This window comes from Epinephelus fuscoguttatus, linkage group LG19 (assembly GCF_011397635.1).
Source record: "Epinephelus fuscoguttatus linkage group LG19, E.fuscoguttatus.final_Chr_v1".
Classification (NCBI taxonomy): domain Eukaryota; kingdom Metazoa; phylum Chordata; class Actinopteri; order Perciformes; family Serranidae; genus Epinephelus; species Epinephelus fuscoguttatus.
The window spans coordinates 38,263,899-38,277,823 of record NC_064770.1 but is presented as its reverse complement, the minus strand read 5'-3'; the positions used below and the strand labels follow the sequence as shown (position 1 = coordinate 38,277,823).

The following is a 13,925-nucleotide window of genomic DNA, read 5'->3' as shown; positions in this document are numbered from 1 at the left end:
GTTTATGAGAAAGGCTAGAACATCATTCATTCACTTAGCTTCTTCTTCTCTGTCTATCTCTGTCTTCTTCTTCTTCTGTGTTTAATCCAAATATGTGTAAAATATTCCCCGACAGTCAGCTCGGTCAAACACACTCACATGCACACACAAAGGAGGGCAAACACACACACCTGTGCGCTTGCTGATGACCTCCACCATGGTGGAAGGGAAGTAGCCGACTCGGTCGTTTCCTGTCCGGTTGTCATGGATACAGCCTTTCCAGCGTCCGTCTGGGTGCTGCTCCAGAACCTGTCAGGTGCGCATGTTAACGACGACAACATTAAGTTTTTATTTTACATCTCAAACTGGCTTTAATGACATTATTTAAATCTGTTTTTAGAAAAGTTACTGAAAAACCTCAAGAGAAACCATCAAAGAACAAAAATACAAAACTACATTCTGAGCCGTCTTAAACTCTCCGTGTCAGACGGCAGAGGAGCCAAACTGTTCATTCATGCCCCGAGGGAGGAGGCATACAGTAGGCTCTGCTCTGCTTCCTTATTACAGTAATAAGAACCCACAGGCTGCGAACATGCTCATAAATATTCATGAGTGGTGGGCGGACGGCGATGCAGCAAATGAATACATTTTTCTGTAAAACATATTCGTAGTAAATGAGGGAAACTGAAACTGCTCATTTTACATATTCATCAGTAATCTCACCAAAATACTCGCTAATAATACAACTCCCAAACAGGATGGTTGTCATGGCGACGTTAAGGAAACCAAGCAGCTTTTATGTGATTCATTTATCCAAACACTTTGAGCCTGCAGCCACCTGGATTATCATGTGATGATCAGGTACAGATACTGAAAACACTTCTGTACTTAGCTCCCCCCAGAGACTGAGAATATTTAAGGAAAGGAGCTGTGCTTTATACTTTCAATATCAATTAGTGAGCAGATTATTTTCTCAATTATCTGTGTAATGATTTGTACGGAAGCATATTGCATTCACTTGACAAATAAAAAAAAATCTGTTTTATTGAGTAATTTTTTTCTGTTTTTCGTGGTATTTCTTTCTTTTTTTATCGGGGTAATTTTTTCTGTTTTTCTGAGTATTTTTTCCGAGTTAAGAGAGCAATAGAACAACAGACGCTTTCATTCCTTTCTTGAGAGTTGGATATAATGGAAGCAAACATGACCCGCTTGTTTAGTTTAATCCAGTTTTACTTTGTTTTGGGTTTGAGACACTGGGAGATACTCTTGTCTTTAAGTCATATAGATGCTGTTATCTAGGGCTGTACCCAAATATTTGGATATTCGAATATTCGTTTCTATGGGTAGGTATTCGTTATGAAAATGTGGTATTCAATATTCGTTTTTTTTTATTTACTTTTTTTTTTTTTTTTTTACATATTTTTTTGTTGTTGGTAAATGTAGGTTATCAATAAAAATCAAAACTTTTAAATTGCATTGTTAAAAATGTGAAAATATAGTATCCTACCAACTGAGCTTGTGCGCACGGCAGGCTTGAGCGCATCCGTCTGAGGCCGTGGATCAATGCCAAGTTTTACCACTTTATCACTATTCCCTCTAACTTGTAGCTGTTTTGTCGTTATCTTTTGAATTTAATATGAATTATGGAACCGTTTTTGTCAACGTTTGTTCCCCCGTTTTGTACAATAAATTATTGTTTAAAGTTTCAACAAGTTTCTTTTGGAGTGCGTGACACAAGTGTGTTTTGAAAACGACCGCGGACTGTCACCTGCTCAACGCATCAGTACCTTCGGATGCCATGACAGTAATAGCCAATAATGTCAAAATATCATTTACAGACCGATTTAACAGACGATCACTGCTGCCCGACCTGCAGGTCCATTCGCGGGTCCCGCGGGTTACGGGTCGCCCCGCGCATCACTACTCAGCTCAGTCTATAAGGCTGTACACACAACAGTAAGGCTATAGACATTATATTCTATTCAGGCCGGCAGAACCAGCAGCACATCGGCTCTACAGTGCACAGCACTGCTGATTAACCATTTTATTGCAGCACAGAGTGTCTGCCAGCAACCAGTTACTTGCAGAGGCTTCCTACAACTTGTTTCAGCGGTTTCCAATTTAATCAGAAGACAAATTAAACAGGATGACTAGCCAATGTGAAAATCAAAAGAAAGCATAGAATAATGTACTGAAGGAGACTGTTGTGCCATCACATTTTTTTGTGGTTTGAGAGCAAAGATCCATCGCTGCTGTGCAAAACTCCAGAGGCAAGCTCCATGGATACAAAATGATGCATCTGAAATGCATTCAGGCTGGCTACGTGGTGACTCAAGTAAGGTGCCTGCGTAAAGTCGACAAGCTAATGATAACAGCATCGATATGACTTAAAGACAAGAGTATCTCCCAGTGTCTCAAACCCAAAACTAAGTAAAACTGGATTGGAAACTGGAAGAAAGGAATGAAAGCGTCTGTTGTTCTATTGCTCTCTTAACTCGGAAGAAAATACTCAGAAAAACAGAAAAAAATTACCCCGAAAACAAAACAAAAAAATACCACAAAAAACAGAAACAAAATTATATCAAAAAATAGAAAAATAAAAAAAACTCTGAAAAACAGAATAAAATACTCAATAAAACAGATCATTTTTTATTTGTCAAGTGAATACAATACGCTTCCGTAGATTTGACCTATAAAATGCCAGAAAAAAATAAAGAATGTCCATCACACATATTTGGGTTTTGGACCTGCAGTCAAAACCCAAACATGTTCAATCTGCTATCAAAAAGGACGACAACAAGACAGCAAACACTCACATTTATTAAGCTCGAACCAATAATACATTTTGCATAAAAAATGACTTAAACAAATACGCAGTCATTTGAATTTTTCATGATCAGTCAAAGTCTCAGGGCTGCTGTGAAGCTACACCTACTTGGGGCAACAAAAAAGGTTTGTCTTGGGTGCATTAGTGCAACAGACAAACAAGAAAGGACCTACACATCAATGTAAGTGGGCTAGAAAGCCACAAAAAGTTCCACAGGCTGAGATCAGAGCAAAATAGTGAAATTATTAAAGACATCAGCACAGAAATGCTGCGCAAAGTGCAAGAAAATGAGTAACTTCCATGTTATTTTTTGCACTTTCAGCAAAAAACCCCACTACTATTAAAACACTATTACCATCTCTGCCTTTTATTTTTTTATTTTTATTATTGCATGTGTGTGTGTGTGTACAGTATGTGTGTGTGTGTGTGTGTGTGTGTGTGTGTGTGTGTTACCGTAATGACGTCCCCTGCTTTAATGTTGAGGCTGGTCAGGTCGTAGTTGTTGCAGTAATCCTTCAGAGCCCGAACCTGAAGGGCCGCTGAAGCATCTGAGAGACAGACAGAGGGACAGGAAGTCATACTGTACATTACAGTGAGTTTATATCATTATATAATTTATCATGTCTACACCACGTGCATTAAAATAGTTCCACTTGCCGCAGGTTACCTTCGTTAGCTTGCTAAAGTTTTCCATCACAACAAATGTAACGTTCCTACAACAGGACAGTAGCTTGCAGTGTGCGTACAAACAGTGTACGTTGTGTTTACAACAGGAACTAATCATTCCTGCATAATAAAACGTTAAGGGTGTACTATGTAACCACCGATAGATCCATTCATCCATACATCCATCCATTTATATATCCATCCATACATCCATCCTTCCACCATTTATCTATCCATTGATCATTAATCCACCTTTCTATCCATCCATCCATTCATAGATCCGTTCATCGTCTATCCATCTATCATCCATCAACACATGCATCCACTCATCAATCCATCAGTCATCCATAGAGCCATCTATCTATTCATCCATTCATCCATAGATCCTTCCATCCATTCAATATCCATCCATCTATCCATCCATCCACAGATCCATCCATCCATCATCCATCCATAGACCCATCCATTCATCATCCATCTAGCCATAGATCCATCCAAAAATTGATCCATCCATCCATCCATCCGTCCGTCCGTCCGTCCGTCCTTCCATCCATCCATCCATCCCTCCATCCATCCATCTGTCCATAGACCCATCCATCCATCCATCCATCCATCCATCCATCTATCTACCTATCCATCTATCCACCCATCCATCCATCCACAGACCCATCCATTCATCATCCATCTAGCCATAGATCCATCCAAAAATTGATCCATCCATCCATCCATCCGTCCGTCCGTCCGTCCGTCCTTCCATCCATCCATCCATCCATCCATCCATCCATCTGTCCATAGACCCATCATCCATCCATCCATCCATCTACCTATCCATCTATCCACCCATCCATCCATCCATCCACAGACCCATCCATTCATCATCCATCTAGCCATAGATCCATCCAAAAATTGATCCATCCATCCATCCATCCATCTGTCCACAGACCCATCCATCCATCCATCCATCTATCTATCTATCTACCTATCCATCTATCCATCCATCCACCCATCCATCCATCCATAGACCCATCCATTCATCATCCATCTAGCCATAGATCCATCCAAAAATTAATCCATCCATCCATCCATCCGTCCGTCCGTCTCCGTCCGTCCGTCCGTCCATCCGTCCGTCCATCCATCCATCCATCCATCCATCTTCCTTCCTTCCTTCCTTCCTTCCTTCCTTCCTTCCTTCCTACCCCTCAGCAGCTGTTTGATCTCTCGGCTGGCCTGTGTTGCAGTGAACTGGTAGACGATGTCCAGAGCCGTCTGGCTGTAGGTGTTCCTCACTGTGGCGTTGATCCCGCTCTGCAGCAGAGAGGAGAAGATGGAGACACTGTGCTGAGTCTTTAATCACAAAAACAGCCCAGATGGTTCAGTCATTATTGCCAATTTTAAACTGAAGTTTGTAACAAAACAAACTTTCTTTATTACGTACTTGGTTATACAAGAAAAATCAAAACACACATATCCAGCTACTCAACACTCATGAGTGTGTTTCTCCCTGTATTGTCATATTTTCCCACCATGACGTCAGCGGAATATAACCCATGCTTCATTGTGACCACAGTTCAAAGACGTAACCACAGTTATGTCATGCTGGAACGTCATTAACACATATTGCCTCTGTTGAGTTCATGAACCGCTGAGACATTTTCATGTCAGCAGCACAAATGGATCATCTGTATCATCTCTTTCTCACACCGCTCTTAGGCACCAAGTTTTCATAACTGAGCCTCAATTTTATCACCCAAGGTTTTATAGTTAACCAGAACTAAGACTAAAACTAGCCCTGAGAGAATAATTTCATCAAATGAAATAAGAAATAAAAAATGACAAAAACTAAAACACAGCTGACTGCAGAATCAGCTTCTCCTTCATTTCCTCCCTCCATCAGATCACTCCTGAAGGATCGGGTCTGTTCTCAGTGAAGTTCCACTAACCTCCAGCAGGAGTCTCACTGCCTCGGTCTTCCCACACAGGGCAGCTTCATGCAGGGCCGTGCCCGCTTTGGTCTGTCTGTTGATGTCGATACCTGCCTGGATCAACAGTCTGACGGCGGCAGCAGAGGGCAGAAGAAAGGGAAAGTGATTCAGGGGAGGAAGTTGGAAATACAGTGAGAGATGACGGAGCGGGGAGGGAGTGACTCAGAGGAAAGTAAGAGTGAAGGAGGAGAGAGTATGAAGAGGTGAGAGGAAGGAGAGAGGCAGAAACAAAAGATGGACAAATAAAAATCAATTCAAAGTCAATTACCAGTGAATACAAGCATTTATATACATTCATAGGAAAGTGAGCTGCTACAGAGATTTCTTTGCTTTGCTTCTTTCACTGAAGACTGAGCTTTATTTTTACTTCCTTCATGTTATCTTCACAATCAATAATCTCCACCACCATCACAAACTTGTGGGAGAGCTAATCCAGTTCTTTCACTCCTCATATGGTCACTGTAGTCGTCACAGTCCCTGCATGCGTTACATTTTTGAGAAGGTGCAGGTCAGCTGTAGCCAAAAACACAGCTTTGGCAGCTACGTGCACAGACTCCATAGTTATAGTGTAACTGAGTGATGAAGGCTACAACTACAAGTCAAGCGTTAAGTGTGCTGTGTAGCCACACTCAATGAAAAAGGCAAATGGGGCATCAATCAGGGTGGGGACCAAGAACCCAATGACCCAGACAGTTGTCCCCTAAAAACAGCTGTGCAATAGTCCATCCAGTCTGTGGTTTGACCCAGGGGAAACTGCAGTTTATCATTCAAGGTTTTTTGTTATCTCTTGGGACATCCAAATAAAATAAAAGTATACCTTTACTGTATATACTTAGTGGATTAAGGTAAACTCATGGCTCAAAATCTGGGGCCAATTTGTCACAGCATCACACAAAGAAGTGCATATCTGCTTCTGAACATGATATTTTCATATAATTTATGTCAAAACATCAGTTTTCCAGGATGTTCTTTCTCATATAACCATCAGATATGACCTGTTCTGAATGTCTATGTGCAATTAGTGGGTACCCATACCCCCAAATGACCTGTTTTGAATCCAAACATAGTCTGTGAAAATAGGTTAAAAAGCATATTTAGCACAAACAAATGTGTCTGTCCATGAAATCCATGATGCATATCAGCACCTACACCGAGACCTTGAATGAGACCAAGCTTGAAACAGGCCTTGGCTGTGGGCCTACATATAATCCTCACTCCAAGTCCTCATCCAAATGTTGGGCTGGCATATTTGTGCAAACACCTCTGCGTTCTTAACAGGTTATAGGGAGCGATCAAGTCCTTGACAACATTTTATCTTCTGTTTAGACTCTGTTTATCTGTAATTTGCATATCAGTATCATTGCCCTCTCCCCTGCAGCAGCAGTTTCTTGGTACAGGTTGGTAATCTGCAGGGCTTGATGCTAACTAAGTAAGGAGCGCACAAAGAACTTTAGGGGCACAATGTAAATTGATCAAATAATGTGTTTTCCGTAATAAACATGATGCAAATAGACATTTACAAGCAAAATTATTTAATGAATTTGTATACAAAATGTACAGAAAGGTAAAATCATCAAGTTTTGAAAAAGTATTACAATTTAATTTTGTCTTTAATGTTATTATCTTATATATATTATCTTTGCAATATGATTATCTTATATAATGTTATTACTATCCTAAAACATTCTCCAGGTCCTCTGAAACTCTGCAGGACTTATTTCCACCCTGCCCAGCAGCGGTACCGTGGCGAACGGTCCCTAACTGCGGGGAGAACGGAGCAGGCTTCCCCGGAGGTCCAACGCTTTCCCCGATCTCTCGTCTCCGCCACACTTTGACTTATTTCCACCCTGCCGACAGTGGGACTTATATTCATTGTGCCGACAGTGGCTTGGAAAACCGCCCATAACCGTGTCACACGGGGAAGAGGGAAGAGGGAAGGCGGCTGGAGTTCCTCCAACATTTGCGGTTAGATTATCATATTTTTTTATTGACAAAAATATAGGCTGCTTTGGCTGATTTTTTTATGCGCACATGTGCCCCTAAATATTTTTTACAGTTCGCACACACCTATTTTAGTCGCGAATGCGAGTGAAATGCTCGTGCTGTCGAGCCCTGATCTGAATACTTTACTTTTATCCAGTATAGGGCAGGATCATCTGTGCAAGCAACTTATTACAACCTATATCTACGTTTATTGTTATGTGGTAAATTTAATGGCTTTAGCAATTGTGACGGGAGAAAAGGAGGAAGTCAGGTATTGGAATAAAATGAGCGATGAAGTTCATGTTCAGAGGAGCTCAGGGTGGATGGACGGGTAACCAAGTAGTGTTGGTGTCTCAAACAAACAATGTTAAATAGTAGTTCAGTGGTGTTCATTATGTCTTTAGTTTATGATAATGACTTTAGTGTTCTTTCATCTCAGACATGTTAGTATATTACATACCGTGACATGTTTCGGCGGAAACTTCTGCCTTCCTCAGAAGTGTCACTTGGTGGTGGATGTGACACATCTTTATCAGCTGATCTGTCAATCAGCCGATATTAGGGAGGCATCACGCCACCTGCTGTCCATCCGCCGCCTCTCCAGGATTCTGCTCCAGGTGTGGGAGAGCATGTACGCCCCCTCGTCCCTGTTCATTGTCCCTGGGCCCTGCTCCCTGATCCAGCGCCGGTATTTGTTGTCGGAGGACAAATACTCTCCCACACCTGGAGCAGCATCTTGGAGAGGTGGCGGACGGATAGCAGGTGGCGTGACTCACGCCTCCCTAATATTGGCTGATTGACAGATCAGCTGATAAAGATGCATCACAACCACCACCAAGTGACACTTCTGAGGAAGGTGGAAGTTTGTCACGGTATGTAACATCCTAACATGTCTGAGATTAAAGAACACTAAAGTCATTATAATGTTAATTAGTAGTTACTGGATGTGACTCCAGTTCTATGAGCACATGTGCCTGTCACTTGTACTCTCCTATGGTCATTGGCAGTCATTTGCCAACGATCTATTCTGTTCATGAGGACGTGTGGCACTGGCCAGTTAAACAGAGCTTTACAAACTGCCAAAAATAGGAACCATCCCAGAAACAGTCAACAATCAGTCAGACTATTATTATTGTTTTATTGCTGTTCATAATTCTTGATAGACATTGCTGCGACTTATTTGTTTTTATGGACTTTTTTCATTACTTAATTGTGATTTTTTTCATATATTTGTATCTGTCTTGCTCATTGAATGTGAACTCAGGGAATTGCTGTAAAGAGCTTAATGCTCAGTCAGTTTTCTCTGCATAAACAATGGTTTCATTGATTGATATAAGAAGTTCCTAAAATTAGATGCAGTATTCACAGGAAACAACCTGCCCAAATTCATCCTAATCTCTCGTTTTCCAAAAACTTTCTGCAGTTCACTACTTGGTTATTGAATATAATCTGAAATATCCATAAAATATGTCACTCAGTCAGTTTACTGGAGGGGTCCCTGAGGAGTCCCAGCTTTAAAGGACAGGGTCACAGAAAAGGACACAGGGTTGAAAGATAAACTGGAGAAAAGCTGCCAAACACACATTATATTTCCCTCTAACTTCTCCTGACTTAGTGTTTGTGTTTGTGTGTGTTTATGTGAGTGTGTGTCTTCCACAGACTGCTGGCCATGCCTAATGATGACCGTCATTTATCAGTGTCACTTGTAGAGAGGCGCTCTGCTCTATCAGCTATGACAGGCTTTATTCTCCTCTCTTTCTCTTATCTTCCCTCAACTGCAGCCTTCTCTCATCTCTCACTGTCTCTCTCCTTCCCCTGTCCTCTCCGTCTGTGTCTGCAAACCTCTGCACACACACACACACACACACACACACACACACACACGTATATACAGTCCAGAGTTACTTAAAAGTGGTTGAGAGCGATGGGAGGAAAAATAGACTTTGTGGCGTGTGTTTATTTGCCATGGCGCGCAGTTCTGCAGGGATCTCTCATCCCAGAGCTTCGAGCTGAACGCTGACATCACCACGGCAACAAAAGTCACTCTGCCATGATGCTCTTTTGTGAAAATATAAACAAAAATTAGACGTGCGTCCCCGTCGAGATGAGATTATAACCACTTGACATTTAGCGAGACTGAGTGCCACGCAGATCTGTGATTGTCTGTGTGTCTGAAAACCTATTTAGGAGAATCTGATTGATGAATCATCTCCGTCTCTCTACGGCAACACACTTGCTCCATTATTCCTTCACTTAATCGGATCAGGTTGTTCCCCTGTTGTGTTATTTATCTGTTTTCTCAGAGAGCTCAGGAGGACATTTAAACTCTGTGATTCATTAGAGGTGGTGTGTGTGAGACGAACCTCTAGGATGGATGTGTGTATGTGTGTGTACTTGTACATGATACATAGTGAGGACCAAACAATTTAACAACAGAGTGAGGACATGGTTGAAAAGACATGGTTGAGGACATTTTGGCTGGTTCTCACTTCTTGATAGGCTTGTTTGAGGGTTCAGACTTGGTTTCAGGGTTCAGGTTACAGTTAGGTGTAGGGTAAGGGTTGGGGTTAGGCATTTAGCTGTGATGGGTTAGGGTTAGGGACTGTTCTTTACTTATCAGAGGAGGGGGGTGGCTGGGGTGTGACCCTTCCTGAAGCTACAAATATTTTCCCCTGAGACTCCCTGGGTGACTGGAGAAAAAATAACCCTCCCTCTGCCATAAATGAGTTATTAGATTTATAAAATTTACCCTCTGATACTTGAAAGTTAGAAGTTGAAAACAAATTTTGCGGTTGACAAAAAGCCTCAGATTTTTGCTCTTGTTGTTCATGCTGGTTGAGTGAAGAGGTTTTTTTTGTCCAAAATTTTAAAGGAGACGAGGAATAAAGTGATTTTTATAAAATATCATTAATTTAAGATCAGATTTGGTCTGGGGTTTTTTCTGACAGAGGCCTTAAAAAATTTTATAAAAATTTTTACGGAAAAAATGCATGGGTTTGGAAGGCATGCTTTCTTTAAAAGTCACTGAAATTTACCTCAAAATAACATCGCCAAAATTTGCAAAATCACCCAAATTTGACATGTTTTCTTTAACAAAATTTATCTCCAAAAATTATCACATAATTTGGAAAATCACCAAAATTTGAAAGGCATCTTTTCTTTAAAAGATCAGTGTTAACAAAAATCGTAATACAGCCATTTATATTTGTATGCTGCTCCCCTAAGCCAAAATAAAAAACATAAGGTCCTCCCCGTGCCTCCCCCTTTTTTGCACCCTCACCCCCACCCCCCATAAATATTGAGCAGTCCCTTAGAGTAAGGGGCTAGGGGATGCATTACGTCAGTCAGGGTCCTGACAAGGATAGAAGGATAGTGTACCTGATGATGTCTATGTGTCCATTCTTGGCGGCCAGGTGGAGGGGAGACGTCCCGTTGGGGTCGGTGGTGTCTCCTTTTTTGGGCTCCAGCAAAGCAGCACACATGTTACTGGACAGCAACAACTGGACCACCTACACACACACACACACACACTTGATCATTTCTGTAGATCGTCTTCAGGTGCTGATGTTTTTGAATTGCGACTAAAATCAGCTTCTTACCCCGACTCTGCCGAACTCACAGGCCAGGTCCAGAGGTGTTTTCCCTGCGTTATCCACGATACACGGGTTGGACTGGTGCTGCAGCAGCATCTCCGACTGGAGACAGTAAACACACAACAACACATGAGAAAAGAAGGATGGATATTAACCCTTTAAAGGTTCTGTGTGTAACATTTAAGGGGATTTAGTGACATCTAGTGGTGAGGACTGCAGATTGCAACCAGCTAAAACTTCTCCCGGTTAGAATTCCTTTAGTGTTAATTGTTCAGGAGGTTTTTACTGGGAGCTGAATTATCCACAGAGGTTTCTTCCTCTTCCACACAAACGGACCACAAGATTAAAACTACTAATAAAAACAATAAAGCAGCTTCATGTCATAAATCAGTGTTTGGCATGTTTGAGACAGGTACCTTAGCTAACCTTGTGTTTGCTAAACAGAATCACAGTATAGTAATGATTAAGAGAGGGATGGCAGCAAACTGTTACAACCGCAATTGTGTAAAATGTTTTACTTGAACAATTTCTTCTCTGCAATATGGTGACTGTTACATTCAGTAGGTCTACATAGTGCCCATTTTTTCAAAGGCTTTAAGAAAAACCGGTTAAGAAACAAAACGTAACAGAAAATTCCATCTCAGAGGTTTTTCCAGTCTGGGATGAAACACTGCAGTGCTGCTGCAGGCTCGCCAAAGCATCAACAATGAAATATAGCAGACTCACCACAGCAGCTAACATACCCTGGAGGAGAGCGACGCTCGGCATTCACAGGCTCCAACGCTGAAGACCAACTGCTTCTATTTGATTAAATAACCATGATTTATACAGGCTACCATTCTGGGGCTGAAGCTCTAATCCACAGCTGCTCCCAGTGTGCACGGCCAAATAAATAAAAAATTAGAAAGACTGAAACAGTCCACAGATTAAAAAATGAATCATTTAACATCCAGCGAGGCGCACACGGGACTTGAGAGACACTTGCTGTAACAACAAGTACGGCGAGACAGTGTTTTTATCAGAGACGGGGGAATCTAATTTAGCGTGTTCTTCTAATTTGTTCCATTTTTAAGGTGCATTAGAAAGCACAATGAACTAATTCCTCTGCTGGGAATTTATCCCTCTAAGTCCTTTACCACTTTAACCAAGCTTTTCCTTTCATTCGATGTCACAGTGCTCCTCTTGTACAGGGAGGGATTCTCTTTAACTCAGCTATGGACAAACACTCAGCTCTTTGCAATATACACTCACTGGCTACTTTATTAGGTACACTTGTTCAATTGTTCAAATAGCTAATCAGCCAATCATGTGGCAGCAACACATTTAGTCATGTAGACATGGTGAAGACGAGCTGCTGAAGTTCAAACTGAGCATCAGAATGATGAAGAAAGGTGATTGAAGTGACTTTGAACGTGGCATGGTTGTTGGTGCCAGACGGGCTGGTCTGAGTATTTACTGGGATTTTCAGCACAACCATCTCTAGGGTTTACAGAGGATGGTCCCAAAAAGAGAAAATATCCAGTGAGCCAAAATGCCTTGTTGATGCCAGAGGTCAGAGGAGAATGGCCAGACTGGTTCAAGATGATAGAAAGGCAACAGGAAGTCAAATAAGCACTGGTTCCAACCAAGGTGTGCAGAAGAGCATCTCTGAAGCAACAACACCTTGTCCAACCTTGAAGCAGATGGGCTACAGCAGCAGAAGACCACACCAGGTGCCACTCCTGTCAGCTAACAACAGGAAACTGAGGCTACAATTCACACGGGTTTTCTCACCAAAACTGGACAATAGAAGATTGGAAAAACTCGTGATTGAAGACGGAGGGCAGAGTGGATTACCAGGGAGCAGACGAAGCAGGTGAATCAGAGATGAGAAGGGTCGATACCAAGGAAATAGTCCGGAAACAAACACTGGATCGTCTTACATGAGGTAAAGAACAATCAGGCGAGGAGTGTCTGTGAAGCGTGTGTCTTTATAGTGACGGGTGAGCGGCGTTTGCCTGATGAGGTGGGCGTGATGGACCAACAGGATCGGAAAACGAGTGGACAGGAGATCGGCTGGCAGGTAGGTGTGGTCACAAGGCAGGGTGGATGGAAAATTACTGAATGGGCTGAGGAGATGGCAGGTATGGAGGACGAAAAGTGCCCAATTCAGCAGGTTTAGTAACTTGACAAGGGCCAGGTATCAAAGCACTAACTTTCCGATCAGATGATGACCGCTCTGCCTCCTGAGCTACAGCCGGAAACCAAAACTGTAAAGTTGGGGGCCAGAAAACAAAAACGATGATCTGAAAGAGGCTCAAGGAGTTCTACAAACTGTGAGGACTGGCAGAGGTGGTGATAACTCTACGTCATAGAGTCATACTGTGATTTTATTCATTGTTATTGTAATGAATTTGATTAAAGCAACTTTAAAGGCTCCAACAATCAGTGATAACAATAAATGATTTCAGCCTCTGTAGCAGCTGATTCTGTTATTTCAGAAATAAGGGACGCTGAATTAAATTATGAATCATGATAGATGACTTCATCATCTGAATCATGTCAAGTTAGTACACAAGGAAATCAGTTGACGATCAGCTGATCCGTGGCACAGTCAGCCTCATGTTTCCTGCCGTGAGCCTCCGCTGCGAGCTCCGTGTCCGGTAGAAGTGATGTCACTCACCACGTCATAGTGGCCGTGCTGCGCCGCCAGGTGGAGAGGAATCTGTCCTTCATCTGACTGGCCATTGACAGACGAACCAGATTTCAGCAGCATCTTCATGGGTTCCGCCTTCCCCTGCCAGGCTGCGTAGTGCAGAGGCCGCATACCTGCACACACACACAGGAACACACACACAGTGTGAACACACAGGCCATATATCTGTCACAAAGTGAGACAAGTGTTGTTATTGATCC

At 42.1% G+C, this 13,925-nt stretch overlaps 1 protein-coding gene across 7 annotated transcripts in view; it reads right to left on the bottom strand.

Annotated features, from left to right (window-relative positions):
- caskin1 (CASK interacting protein 1) overlaps positions 1 to 13,925 on the bottom strand; it is a 176,018-nt gene that overhangs the window by 51,024 nt on the left and 111,069 nt on the right. For all 7 annotated transcript variants that reach the window (XM_049561026.1, XM_049561030.1, XM_049561029.1 and 4 more), the window contains exons 4-10: positions 13,693 to 13,838; positions 11,037 to 11,132; positions 10,816 to 10,946; positions 5,413 to 5,521; positions 4,669 to 4,777; positions 3,260 to 3,354; positions 171 to 288 (exon numbers count right to left, since the gene is read on the bottom strand). In XM_049561026.1, coding sequence (XP_049416983.1) covers positions 171 to 288; positions 3,260 to 3,354; positions 4,669 to 4,777; positions 5,413 to 5,521; positions 10,816 to 10,946; positions 11,037 to 11,132; positions 13,693 to 13,838 — 804 coding nt within the window. The remainder of the gene's footprint in view (positions 1 to 170; positions 289 to 3,259; positions 3,355 to 4,668; positions 4,778 to 5,412; positions 5,522 to 10,815; positions 10,947 to 11,036; positions 11,133 to 13,692; positions 13,839 to 13,925) is intronic.